The following is a 14567-nucleotide window of genomic DNA, read 5'->3' as shown; positions in this document are numbered from 1 at the left end:
ACAACATTATCATTATTATTATTATTATCATTTTCATTTATAAGAAATCGCAGTTTTAGTTACTTGGTTTATGCTTATTCATTACTCAAATTAAGAATTAATTCTCATATTACAAACCATTGAGTTTGCGTGCTTATATTACCAGTAAAATAACAGCACGAAAAGCTGACATCATCATCATCATTCTTTGAATTTAAGAATCGCGATTCACGATTCTTTTGAAATATTCGACTCTTTGAATCGACTCAGAGAATATTTACCCATCCCTACCCTGACTACTACATCTATTCTAGGATTTCTAGGAGATAAGAAACAAGTTTCTCACCTAAAGATTCTGCTGAATAAACCAAAGTCAATGTTGCACCTGAGTGCAAGAAGTGTGAGTACTTCTCCAAGATAACAAATGAGAGGATGTGTTTTCTCCGATTTTCTCGTTTTCTGTCTTTTTTTGTACTACCCTGACTACTACATCTATTCTAGGATTTCTAGGAGATAAGAAACAAGTTTCTCACTGCTAAAGATTCTGCTGAATAAACCAAAGTCAATGTCATATTGCACCTGAGTGCAAGAAGTGTGAGTACTTCTCCAAGATAACAAATGAGAGGCACCATAAAGGAGAGTGATCTTCCTGTAAATCCCCTGAATGTAGCATTGTATAAGCAGGCTGTATTAGCAGTATTAGACACCAATCTGATAAGGAGAGTGATCAAATTTTAACTTGGTGAGGCAGAGCACAACCACAGTCCTTAATAGAAAACTAAAAGTTGGAAATACACACTGGCAGTCAAATGAGTAATGACTTTCTATACTTTCAAGTCAAACATCATACTGTCTATTGTTATCATTTTTATGGTAAAACTCTGCAGAAGTGATATCTTCGACAACTGTATTGGTGAGTATAAGTAGTCATAATAAAAGAAGTAGTTCAAGTTTTTTTACATAAATAAAAGACAAGTGTTTCACCATATTTTCAATTCATATCAATGAAACAACTCATAAATTAGACTCATGTGGTCTGTGTTGTAGCATGCCCATCCCACATGTCATCAGATGGACAAGAAGAGACACTATATACTTCTCATTTATAATTGCTGAATCAACACAAAATCACTAGGAAGGTCCCTATAATAACCAGGGTCACTGCTTGTTTGTGCCAGTTCCTTTGGTAGCAATATTCCATGGACGTGACTTCTGCACAAGTACCAATAAATTATTTAGTTCTATTGATGTTTCATTTTCAGAAGACAGTGTCAGAAAAGATGTGAAATTTCACTTTCCCCATGTACAGCCACAATCAACATCTTACAGACAAAATCTTGCTGTTCAAAATGTGATTCGCAGAGCCATAGCAGAAGAGGCATCTCAGAGATTCAATGTAACTATTCAATGAGGTCCGAATTTTTAACAGTAAGGCCTCTGAGTTTTTTTTTAACTGCTTAGGTTTTTCCCAGCTCCTTTGACTCATGTCATAAATTTATCACTTATGGTATTATTTTTTAAAGTAATTTTTCTCTTATTTGAGGGGGGCTTACATTGGTTATATTGATACATAAAATACTGTCTACCTATCAGGTATACATCACTGATGATTATTGAATGTTGCAATCTCAACACAATCTAGTAGTAACTTAAACATGAATATGTAATATTAACAAAAATATGGACAATATTATTGAGGCACAATCCAGAATATCTGCAACACAGAAAGAAAAATGGGAAAATAGATTTAATAATCAAGTGACAATCAATTTAGTTCCTCATAAAGGAAGAATACTACCTTCTATCAACTCATAGAAAGAAGAATACTCCCTTTTATCACCTCTTATGCTTACTTACTCCCTTCTATCATCTCATAGAAAGGAGAATACTTCCTTCAATCACCTCATAGAAGGTAAATGTTTTGTTGCCAGTAATACCGAAAGGTGTGTGAAACTTGAACTTTTAACAACTAAGTACATACTAGATTTACTAGAACCATGATATTTCTTTGTTCTTGCCAGGTTTCGTCTGTTTGAGAACGTGTGTACAGCCAGCTACAGCTACGTGTGGTGGGACTGGCCAAGGTGGGAGCGAGAAATAGACAGATGGGCTCTGAATGGTATCAACCTGGCTTATGCCTCGACAGGGATCGAAGCAGTGTGGACCAGAGTGTATCGAGATCTGGGACTGAGCGATGCGGACATTGACGATCATTTTGCTGGTCCTGCGTTCCTAGCTTGGTTAGTAGACTTAGACATATTTTCATGTACATATTTCTGGACATGGTCTTCACTTGACTGGAGTGGATTACAGACTATCCCCTATCTAATAGACGTTAACAAACAAGACTACAGATAAAAGGACAGACGAGTTGATATATTTCGACCACTACTATGGCCATCATCAGACCAACTGATGGGCAGTAAAAGGGCAGCCCCTACGACAAGAACCCTTCAGTGGAATGACGGAATGTACCAGCTGGATAAAACCTAATTTAATAATATTTTCTGTCACATTACTAGATTTTTTTCTCCTTTGATTAATATATTTTTTCCCAAAGTGCTGAGAACAAGGAGCTCAATTCTTTGGTGCTTCATGTTCAAACTACTTACCACTCTCTCGCCCTCCAGGTCAACTTTGTTTCCTAAAACAACAAATGGGAAATTTTCCGGATCCCTTGGTGAAGCTTGTATGAGAAATTCATCTCTCCAACTGTCGAGTGATTTGAAACTGGATACTGTTGAAACATCAAACACTAGGACACAACAGTAGACGAGTTGATATATTTCGACCACTACTATGGCCATCATCAGACCAACTGATGGGCAGTAAAAGGGCAGCCCCTACATAAATAAAAAAAAGAAAAAAAATCCGCGATGCAACATTGAATATTTTTCAATATAAAATTTTATACAAAGTCAATCCTTTGCTATTCCAGGAATCGAATGGGAAACTTGAGAGGCTGGGGAGGACCACTCAGTAAATCCTGGCATGCCAGGCAGGTTCTCCTGCAGAGGAAAATCTTGTCCCGTATGCGAGAGCTGGCTATTACTCCGATATTACCGGCCTTCGCTGGTATTGTACCTGTGGCTTTCAAAAGGTGAGAAACTTCGTAATTTGTTTGTTCTAGGAGCACTCATTTATATGTAAGTACTTTATTTATTTTCTTGGCACGAAGCATTAAGGGCATATCTAATAAAGTAATAAAATTATAATTACATACCTATATAATACGTACTCTTTGTTTCAGATTGTTTCCAAATTCTAAGCTGACAAAACTTGGAAGCTGGTGTAATTTTGAAGAGAAATACTGTTGGTAAGTTTTTGCAGAGGATATCAGCGTTGATTTGGATTTTTTTTTAAATAACTTAATGGTCAGTTTTAAGTTGGAGATTTCTTTATTAAATATGATTATGCTGGGTAAGAAGAAAAGGAAAAAAATCGTCATCTTATTGAAAATATTACTTCCTTGTTTTTTCAGTCCCTTGCTCTTGGACCCAACAGATCCATTGTTCAAAAAAGTTGGCATCAAATTTTTACAAGAAGTAAGTTCTCTTCTACTCTATCTTATGAATGTTCAGTCCATAATTCCCATTATTTCTAGATATTTGAAACAAATTTGAGCCAGTCTAGTTATTAGGGAAGGTAGCGTTTCTGCTTTGTAGGTGCTAGGTCGCGGGTTCGAATTCCGCTCGGGGCGAACTTTATCCTGAACAGGTGGGGTTCGTTCTCGGAACGACTGGCTTTCTCCTATCCTATCCTTATCTCTTCGATTTCGAGACGATAATACCTCAGTAGTTACAGTTCCCTTTATCAAACCTCTTCAAAGCCAGCCTAGTTAGCTTGGTTGGTATCGCACCTGTCTTGTTTAGGTCGCCGATTCGATTCGACTCCTATCAAAACTCTTAAAAAAACATCCCGTCACTTATCCTGTTTTGTTTCTTGTCAGGTTAGAGCGCAGTTTGGCACAAATCACATGTACAGTGCGGACACATTCAATGAAAATGTGCCTCAGTCTGGAGATTTGGAATATTTGCGAAACATCAGTGTTGGTATTTATGAAACTATGACTGCGGTGGATCCTAACGCTATATGGTAAGCCAGCCGTTCCGAGAACGAACCACATCTGTTGTCGATAAAGTTCGCCCCGGGCGGAATTCGAACCCGCTGTGCTTACTAAGCACATATGAGGATGAACGAACCACATCTGTTGTCGATAAAGTTCGCCCCGGGCGGAATTCGAACCCGCTGTGCTTACTAAGCACATATGAGGATTTTTTTTAATTATTAAACAAGATCTTTTTTGTAAACATTATGTCGCTACCCTCCAAGCTAACTAGACTGGCTTGTTTCAGGGTTTTACAAGGATGGATGTTTGTCAATGAAATTCTCTTTTGGACTCAAGACCGAGTGAAAGCTTTCTTGACTGCAGTTCCTCAGGTAAATATCGCAGAGTGAAAGTTTTTGTGGCTCTGTGCTTGGAATTTCGAGGTGCACTTAGTTTCGTAAAGACAATGTAAAGAGAAATTTCAGACTGACATCTTCCCTGTTTGAAGTCCCCCAATCAAACTAAACTGGTCTGCTGGTCTACTCCCTGTTTAAAGTCCCCAAGCTAGACTAAGCTGGTCTAATCCCTGTTTAAAGTCCCCCAGCCAGACCAAGCTGGTCTACTCCCTATTTAAGGTCCCCCAGCCAGACTAAGTTGGTCTGCACCTTGTTAAATCAAAGTAAGGAACAGGACCTTTCTTCGCTCGGTAAAAAAAAAAAACATATCTTTGATTTTCAGGGTAAAATCCTAGTCCTGGACTTATTTGCAGAACAGATGCCCGCTCACGACAGACTTCATTCGTTTTACGGGCAGCCCTATATTTGGTGCATGCTACATAATTTCGGTGGTACAATTGGAATGCACGGCTCTTTACCGCAAATTAATGAGGTAAATTAAAGTACCAAGGATTACGGTTCAATATTAAGCTAAACAGTTAGTGTTTGTTCTCGGAACGACTGGCTTTCTCCTATCTTGTCCTCCTTCCCTCTTCAATTTGGGACATTAAGAACTTCTTTGTTACAGTTCCCTCTGTCCCTATACGATTTCCCTTGTTACAGTTTCTCCTCTGTCAAATCTCTTAAAAATAAATAAATAATAATGAAGTTCACCTAAACCTAAATTCAAAGCTAATCTATGAGTTGGTATAAGTATGTAAGTAGTGCTTTATGTAGATTGTCAGCTTAGAACAAATTGTTCCATTTTAGTCCAATTTATTTACAGGGTGTTCATAAAGCAAGGAACAACACAGGATCACTCGTAGGTTTGGGAATGGTACCGGAAGGCATAGATCAGAATTACGTGGTGTACGACTTCATGGCCGATGTGTTTTGGTCTCCAAATCCTCTCAATATATCTTCTTGGTAAGTGTACTTCAGTATTCTGAAAGTGAGAGATATATATTAGGGTCCAAAAAGTCGACCATTCAGAGCTGAAATACCGAAAATGAACTGTTACAGCAATTTTCGTAGTAGACACCTAATTTAGCTTCGAAGACACCTAATTTTACTAGCTTAGGAGAAGATCTCTATTTTAAAATGTTAAGTATTCAATAAATAAATAAATAAATACTAAATAGGTACATAGTTCGGTACCTGCATTTCATACTCTATTCCAAAGAGACAAAACTCGGGTGGGTAAAAAATATACCTACCTATATCTAATATTACAGACAAAACTTAGAAAAAACAGTCTAAAAATTGGAATTCGCCTCTTTTGTTCAAATAATGTCTGGTGATTCTTACTATTGAGCTTCGAAGACACCTAATTTTACTAGCTTAGGAGAAGATCTCTATTTTAAAATGTTAGGTATTCAATAAATAAATACTAAATAGGTAGGTAGTTGGGTACCTGCATTTCATACTCTATTCCAAAGAGACAAAACTCGGGTGGGTAAAAAATATACCTACCTATATCTAATATTACAGATAAAACTTGGAAAAATCGTCCAAAGCTTCGAAGACACCTAATTTTACTAGCTTAGGAGAAGATCTCTATTTTAAAATGTTAGGTATTCAATAAATAAATACTAAATAGGTACATAGTTGGGTACCTGCATTTCATACTCTATTCCAAAGAGACTAAACTCGGGTGGGTAAAAAATATACCTACCTATATCTAATATTACAGACAAAACTTGGAAAAATCGTCCAAAGAAAAAACAGTCTAAAAATTGAAATTCACTTCTTTTGTTCAAATAATGTCTTTGGTGATTCTTACTATTATTCAGGGTGGAACTCTATGCAAGAAGACGTTACGGACTCGACACGAGCTCCCATCTGATTCAAGCGTGGCAAATATTACAGACCACCCTGTATTCGTACGATGGTTCTTTGGGTGCTTTACATGGTCGATACAAGATTTGCACTCGGCCCAGTTTACAATGGACACCTGAGGTAAGTTCACTCATTACCTGCCTTAAGGCCTGTTCCCACTTGTGAATTTTACACGAATTCTTTTCGTCCTGTAGGCAATGTAATTTAAATTTAAATGAGAGTGTTCCCACTTCCAAGCTAACTAGGCTGATTCATTGTTGTTGTTGTAGCGGCTTTAGCTTTCGCCGACTGGCGATAGCAGAATAAAGAAAAGATGTCTTTTTGTATCTGCTATACACCGGGGTGATGGTCTCTAGCTCTAGCCATGTTAATTTGGCATTAGGCTGATTCATTAATTACATTCATTGTTATATGTACTTCTCTTTAATAATAACAATAATAAAATATTTGACATCGTATTTTTCAGACGTGGTACGACAGTAAGCTCCTCTTTCAAGCTTGGGGTCTCATATTGGACGACTCTCAGCCTCGGAATTCCTCCAATTTCAACCACGATATTGTCGACATTACCAGGCAGTGCTTGCAGGTGATGTTCTTCGGGCAGTTTGAACTAAAGATTTGCACTCGGCCCAGTTTACAATGGACACCTGAGGTAAGTTCACTCATTACCTGCCTTAAGGCCTGTTCCCACTTGTGAATTTCTCACGAATTTTTTTCGTCCTGTAGGCAATGTAATTTAAATTTAAATGAGAGTGTTCCCACTTCCAAGCTAACTAGGCTGATATGAACATAGGTACTGTTGCAATCTTTGGCACAACAGACCAGCACGGGTTAAAGCAAAGTAAGCATGGGAATTTGACATAAAACACATTAAATTTTGGTACATTGCTGTGTAGAGTTTTCATATAGTTTCATCAACATGAACTCTAGTGCTATCAAAATAGTTTTATCTCTGCCTGAGAGTCACACAGGCGCTGTGGCTTAGTTGGTTAAAGCGCCTGTCTAGTAAACAGGAGATCCCGAGTTCGAATCTCGGCAGTGCCTTCCCAGGAGGGAATTTTTTTCCCCCCCGAATTAATATTTTTCTGTATTTTTAGGTAAATTGCCACCCTAGTTAGCTTGGAGGGTAGCGCGCCTGTCTTGTAAACGCCAGGTCGCGGATTCGATTCCCGCCCGGGGTGGACTTTATCACAAAAGAGACGAACTGACAAGGTTCGTTCTTGGAACGGCTGGCTTTCTCCTATCCTGTTCTTCTCTCGATTTTAAGACGATAAGACTTCAGTAGTTATAGTTCCCTGTATTAAACATCTTTTTCTCTCCCTTTAAGGCGCTTCAACTCTGGAATACCAGCTCGTTCACGCCATATTAAACCTCTTGAAGTCAACTTTAATAACACAAATTAAAAAACCTCTTTAAAAAATGTAGATAAAGCTTACCAAGTACTCAGGCGTTAATTTTGGCCACATTTTTCAGGAGTCTCACGTGTTTGAATCGAACGCTAGAAATCAAGTGACATTGTGGGGACCCCGGGGTGAAATTGTGGACTATGCCTCCAAACAGTGGTCAGGTATGTGTAATTTGTTATTAACAACCCATTCAATAGAAAAAGTGATAGCGCTTAGTAATTCACTGTTCGTATACTTATACACTTAGGCCTGAAGAGTCTTTTTAGTCCAGCAATAGACAACTTTAATCGAGTAGCGAACAGTAGCGGCATTATCAGTATAAAAAGATTATTGAAATATGGAACTTGATTGCAAAGGAAGCACTTAGTAATGCTGTTACATCGACAAAAAGTTGTGAAAGAGCTCTGCTTTGCCACAAAGAATTAACTTATTTCTTCAAATTTTTCAGGACTGGTATCATCCCATCATTTACCTCGATGGACTTTGTTCATCAGCTATCTGAACAAATCCCTCGATCAAAACATCACCTTCAATCAAAAACAATATAACAAAGATGTTCTCAATAATATAGAGAAACCGTTCACGTATAAATTGGACACTTACCCCGATACTCCTAGTGGTAAGTAAAATCCCCCACGCCAGACTAGTTAGCTAGGTAGCGCTAGGTCGCGGGGTTCATTCCCGCCCTGGAGTGGACTTTATCATAATCTTAATAGACATCTTACATCTTAATCGTCTCTTACATCTTAATCTTAATACAACATCTTAATAGACAAGGTTTGTTCTCGGAACGGCTGGCTTTCTCCTTTTTTTTTTTTAGACTTATTCTGGCTTGGTGAACCAAGATACAACAACGAGAGATGTTGAAGTATTTTTTTTTTATTTATTCTTCTTACAAAATAGCAAAATACAAATACATACATACTTGGTACATAATTTTGTAAGAGATTTGGAAGGGAAAAATAATAACGAAAGTTTACAAAAAGTAAGAAAAAACTAATCTGGTAACATTTTAGTTACATCATCTCCTGTCTTCGCGTCCAACAAAAGTTGTCACGAGTTTACTAATCTTCTTACAAAATAGCAAAATACAAATACATACATACTTGGTACATAATTTTGTAAGAGATTTGGAAGGGAAAAATAATAACGAAAGCTTACAAAAAGTACGAAAAAACTAATCTGGCAACATTTTAGTTACATCATCTCTTGTCTTCGCGTCCAACAAAAGTTGTCACGAGTTTACTATGTACTAGAGATGAGTAAAGAGAGAGTGAGTGAGTTATAAAAAGAACTACTCTTTTCAGTGAACTACTCAGTAAATGAGTCACATCCTAAAACGTGGCACTCCACTTCTTATAGGTATACGGAGTAAACATGTAACTCACTCTTTGGTTCCCTAAAGATATAGGGAGTTAGAATCTGACTCAGTGACCGAGTAGTCCACTAAAAAGAGTAGTTCTTTTTATAACTCTTTACGCACCTCTACTAAGAACACACCTGAGTTAACGAGAAATTCTAAACTGTTCAATCTTCAATGAGTCGACACGATTGTTCAAACACACCAAAGAAGATGGCTCCGCCCAACATAATGAATGTAATGCGAGGTAGAAAACCGGCGAATAATCTGAAAGTTAAAAACCCCGACCAACAGGGAGTTAGAATCTGACTCAGTGACCGAGTAGTCCACTAAAAAGAGTAGTTCTTTTTATAACTCTTTACGCACCTCTACTAAGAACAAACCTGAGTTTACGAGAAATTCAAAACTGTTCAATCTTCAATGAGTCGACACGATTGTTCAAACACACCAAAGAAGATGGCTCCGCCCAACATAATGAATGTAATGCGAGGTAGAAAGCCGGCGAATAATCTGAAAGTTAAAAACCCCGACCAAGTTAATTTCTTTTTTATTGTGTTGAGAATTACCCTGAAAAAGCTTTAGACCGCAAAAGAGGGTAGGCTAGTAATGTTCAAACTTTGCGTGAATCTTTATAAAATGTAGATCAAAAGTCCCCTTCGGTCCAAGCTCAAGAAATATACGGTTCGGTCGCTATTCGGCCTCTAATTTATTTTATTCAGCGTTCATTAGCGACTTTAATTAACTTCAACTCGGAAAAAGTACGTTGAACGGATCACTGCAGTTAAACAATTTCGTGCGTGGCTGGTATTTGGACGGGAGATTGTCTAGGATAACACGTGCTGCAGGCTATTAAAAAGATTTAATTTCTCAATATATCTTCTTGGTAAGTGTACTTCAGTATTCTGAAAGTGAGAGATATATATTAGGGTCCAAAAAGTCGACCATTCAGAGCTGAAATACCGAAAATGAACTGTTACAGCATCGGCCTCTAATTTGTTTTATTCAGCGTTCATTAGCGACTTTAATTAACTTCAACTCGGAAAAAGTACGTTGAACGGATCACTGCAGTAAAACAATTTCGTGCGTGGCTGGTATTTGGACGGGAGATTGTCTAGTCTAGGATAACACGTGCTGCAGGCTATTAAAAAGATTTAATTTTATTGTGTTAGTCCCCTTCGGTCCAAGCTCAAGAAATATACGGTTCGGTCGCTATTCGGCCTCTAATTTGTTTTATTCAGCGTTCATTAGCGAGTAGCGACTTTAATTAACTTCAACTCGGAAAAAGTACGTTGAACGGATCACTGCAGTTAAACAATTTCGTGCGTGGATGGTATTTGGACGGGAGATTGTCTAGGATAACACGTGCTGCAGGCTATTAAAAAAGATTTAATTTTATTGTGTCACTTACCCGCTTAGTCCTGTATTGGTGTAGATATTCTTCATCGCTACACTGAGGGGTAAATTCTCTGACGCTAACATAATTTGAGTTTTAGCTACATCTAATGGACAGGTGAGGGCAGCCGCTATTCCACCTGGGAAACAATAAGTTTACAGTTAACGTGGGCGCGGGTTAAAGCAAAGTAAGCATGGGAATTTGACATAAAACACATTAAATTTTGATACATTGCTGTGTTGAGTTTCCGTATAGTTTCATTACCATGAACTCTAGTGATATCAAAATAGTTTTATCTCTGCCTGAGGGCCACACAGGCGCTGTGGCTTAGTTGGTTAAAGCGCCTGTCTAGTAAACAGGAGATCCCGAGTTCGAATCTCGGCAGTGCCTTCCCAGGAGGGAATTTTTTTTCCCCCCGAATTATTATTTTTCCGTATTTTTAGGTAAATTGCCACTCTAGCGCCGGGTAGCGCGCCTGTCTTGTAAGCGCTAGGTCGCGGATTCGATTCCCGCCCGGGCTGGACTTTATCAGAGACGAGCTGACAAGGTTCGTTCTTGGAACGGCTGGCTTTCTCCTATCCTGTTCTTCTCTCGATTTTAAGACGATAAGATCTCAGTAGTTATAGTTCCCTCTATTAAACATCTTTTTCTCTCCCTTTAAGGCGCTCTAACTCTGGAATATCAGCTCGTTCACGCCATATTAAACCTCTTAAAGTCAACTTTAATAACACAAATTAAAAAACCTCTTTAAAAAATGTAGATAAAGCTTACCAAGTACTCAGGCGTTAATTTTGGCCATATTTTTCAGGAGTCTCACGTGTTTGAATCGAACGCTAGAAATCAAGTGACATTGTGGGGACCCCGGGGTGAAATTGTGGACTATGCCTCCAAACAATGGTCAGGTATGTGTAATTTGTTATTAACAACTCATTCAATAGAAAAAGTGATAGCGCTTAGTAATTCACTGTTCGTGTACTAATACACTTAGGCCTGAAGAGTCTTTTTAGTCCAGCAATAGACAACTTTAATCGAGGAGTCTCACGTGTTTGAATCGAACGCTAGAAATCAAGTGACATTGTGGGGACCCCGGGGTGAAATTGTGGACTATGCCTCCAAACAGTGGTCAGGTATGTGTAATTTGTTATTAACAACCCATTCAATAGAAAAAGTGATAGCGCTTAGTAATTCACTGTTCGTATACTTATACACTTAGGCCTGAAGAGTCTTTTTAGTCCAGCAATAGAAAACTTTCATCGAGTAGCGAACAGTAGCGACATTATCCGTATAAAAAGATTATTGAAATATGGAACTTGATTGCAAAGGAAGCACTTAGTAATGCTGTTACATCGACAAAAAGTTGTGAAAGACCTCCGCTTTGCCACAAAGAATTAATTTATTTCTTCAAAATTTTCAGGACTGGTATCATCCCATCATTTACCTCGATGGACTTTGTTCATCAGCTATCTGAACAAATCCCTCGATCAAAACATCACCTTCAATCAAAAACAATATAACAGAGATGTTCTCAATAATATAGAGAAACCGTTCACGTATAAATTGGACACTTACCCCGATACTCCTAGTGGTAAGTTAAATCTCCCACGCCAGACTAGTTAGCTAGGTAGCGGGGTTCATTCCCGCCCTGGGGTGGACTTTATCATCTTAATAGACAAGGTTTTATAACAAAGATGTTCTCAATAATATAGAGAAACCGTTCACGTATAAATTGGACACTTACCCCGATACTCCTAGTGGTAAGTAAAATCTCCCACGCCAGACTAGTTAGCTAGGTAGCGGGTTTCATTCCCGCCCTGGGGTGGACTTTATCATCTTAATAGATAAGGTTTGTTCTCAGAACGGCTGACTTTCCCCTTTTTTTTTAAAAAAAAACTTAACCTAGATAAGAGAATTATGTTGAAGTATTTTTTTTTTTCTTCTTATTTCCAGGGAATGCGTTCGATATAGCCAGAAGAATTTATCAAACATGGATACCCAAAGTGAGCGGTTCTCAATAACGCGGTACCCCGGAGACAAAGAAAGTGACGAAAATATTGAAAGTGCGGTATGTGAATGTGATATTATTGTGATAAGACTGATATACTACTAATGGTTAATTTCCCTAAAATATGATACGAATAATAAGACTGATGATTTATGTAACTCATGAGACTTTTTATTCAGCGTTCATTAGCGACTTTAATTAACTTCAACTCGGAAAAAGTACGTTGAACGGATCACTGCAGTTAAACAATTTCGTGCATGGCTGGTATTTGGACGGGAGATTGTCTAGGATAACACGTGCTGCAGGCTATTAAAAAGATTTAATGTTATTGTGTCACTTACCCGCTTAGTCCTGTATTGGTGTAGATATTCTTCATAGCTACACTGAGGGGTAAATTCTCTGACGCTAACATAATTTGAGTTTTAGCTACATCTAATGGACAGGTGAGGGCAGCCGCTATTCCACCTGGGAAACAATAAGTTTACAGTTAACGTGGGCGAACTTCTACAACTAGAAGTATCAACTAAACATAAGAATAACGTTAACGCGGACCACGCTTTTAAAATGTACTAGACTAGACTAAAATTGAGCAAAATTAAATATGTATGTACAATTGTACATCCTGCGGCTATATGTCACAAAAGATCTAACCAGGTCACAGTGACCAAGGGTGTTTATTAAAGCCGATGGCCCTACCTTTACCAATACATCCTGCGGCGATAGCGTGTAGCACCAGTTCCACATGGATCACTGAAGTTAAGCAAAGTTGCGCGTGGGTGGTATACGGATGGATGACCCTCTTGGCGATCGCGTGCTGCTAGCTTTTCTGGGCAACATTCAGGCTGGGTGAGGTTAATGAACACTATGTACAATACAGTGATATTAAACAAATAAAAGTCTCGTTACAGCAAAACAGGTTGGTGGGATCCTTTAGCTTTAGAGTTTAGGGACTACTTCTTCTTTTTTTTTCCTCCACACTTTGTTTATTAAAATTCGCTTTCATCTTATGATAACGTTTTACCTGACAAGGCACCACAGCCTGCCACCACAATAGGAGAACAGGGACTCTGTAGTCTTGTCTTGATGGTATCCAATGGATACAATACAACATCCACTACAACACCAGCACTGGCACCTGCCTGAAAAGAAAAAATAATCTAAATTTGCTAATTTATTTTTGTCGCTTTAACAGAGGGTATTGTAGTAATAGATGTCCCATCATCTCAAAACTGAAGAGAGAAGACGACTGGACAGGAAAAGGCCGGCTGCTGAGAGAACAAATATTATCAATTTGGGACAAGCTAGCCCAGGGTGGGAATTGAACTTATGACCCAGCAATTACAAGACAAATGCACTACCCTCCAAGCTAACTAGGCTGGTAACTAAAGTTTTAGTGATGTGATTTTACCATCCATTTAGCAACAAGCTACCCATCTTCTCACATTGACCTCACCTAAGCCAGCAGCATGTAAACACCAGCACTGGCACCTGCCTGAAAAGAAAAGAAAAAATAATCTAAATTTGCTAATTTATTTTTGTCGCTTTAACAGAGGGTATTGTGGCAATAGATGTCCCATCATCTCAAAACTGAAGAGAGAAGAGGACTGGACAGGAAAAAGCCAGCTGCTGAGAGAACAAATGTTATCAATTTAGGACAAGCTAGCCCAGGGTGGGAATTGAACTTATGAACCAGCAATTACAAGACAGATGCACTACCCTCCAAGCTAACTAGGCCGGTAACTAAAGTTTTAGTGATGTGGTTTTACCATCCATTTAGCAACGAGCTACCCATCTTCTCACATTTACCTCACCTAAGCCAGCAGCATGTAATCGCCCAAAAGGTCACCCTTCTGGCTACTAACCACATGCAATACAGCAGTCCATTGGCTAGAAATAACTGGCACCTTCCTGGAGGGGAAAATGAACCCAGACACCCAGCAGCATGTAATTGCCCAAAAGGTCACCCTTCTGGCTACTCACCACATGCAATACAGCAGTCCATTGGCTAGAAATAACTGGCACCTTCGTGGAGGGGAAAATGAACCCAGTATATGTGTCAGACTTTAGTGGTGACTGGTACAATGTTATTATGAAATTGTAAAGATG

General features: G+C 38.5%; 1 protein-coding gene, 1 long non-coding RNA gene and 2 other non-coding genes across 4 annotated transcripts; 3 read left to right on the top strand and 1 right to left on the bottom strand.

Annotated features, from left to right (window-relative positions):
• Positions 1–1634: 1634 nt before the first annotated feature.
• On the top strand, positions 1635–12628 carry LOC103515827 (alpha-N-acetylglucosaminidase). Its single transcript, XM_026828405.1, has 17 exons — positions 1635–1642; positions 2001–2219; positions 2918–3079; positions 3230–3295; positions 3461–3524; positions 3929–4074; positions 4335–4419; positions 4766–4915; positions 5249–5388; positions 6255–6420; positions 6767–6952; positions 7774–7867; positions 8155–8325; positions 9955–9974; positions 11478–11586; positions 11874–12044; positions 12407–12628. The coding sequence occupies exons 1-17, from the start codon at positions 1635–1637 to the stop codon at positions 12472–12474; spliced, it is 2025 nt and encodes a 674-aa protein (XP_026684206.1). The 3' UTR covers positions 12475–12628.
• On the top strand, positions 7271–7344 carry Trnat-agu. The gene has a single exon. It is a non-coding gene; the product is annotated as a tRNA-Thr (tRNA).
• Positions 9527–10609, bottom strand: LOC113470175. The gene is made up of 2 exons (XR_003393327.1): positions 10475–10609; positions 9527–9576 (listed from the first exon to the last, which is right to left on the bottom strand). It is a non-coding gene; the product is annotated as an uncharacterized LOC113470175 (long non-coding RNA).
• Positions 10776–10849, top strand: Trnat-agu. The gene has a single exon. It is a non-coding gene; the product is annotated as a tRNA-Thr (tRNA).
• Positions 12629–14567: the final 1939 nt, after the last annotated feature.

This window comes from Diaphorina citri, unplaced genomic scaffold (assembly GCF_000475195.1).
Source record: "Diaphorina citri unplaced genomic scaffold, Diaci psyllid genome assembly version 1.1 scaffold1420, whole genome shotgun sequence".
Lineage (NCBI taxonomy): Eukaryota > Metazoa > Arthropoda > Insecta > Hemiptera > Psyllidae > Diaphorina > Diaphorina citri.
Note: the sequence above shows the minus strand (reverse complement) of the source record. Positions and strands in the feature narration are given on the sequence as shown.

Excerpts from the sequence above, each read along its gene's own strand:
- LOC103515827 (XM_026828405.1), top strand. Across the intron at positions 7,868-8,154 it reads TGCCTCCAAACAGTGGTCAG|GACTGGTATCATCCCATCAT; the intron begins GTATGTGTAATT and ends CAAATTTTTCAG. Across the intron at positions 11,587-11,873 it reads TGCCTCCAAACAGTGGTCAG|GACTGGTATCATCCCATCAT; the intron begins GTATGTGTAATT and ends CAAAATTTTCAG.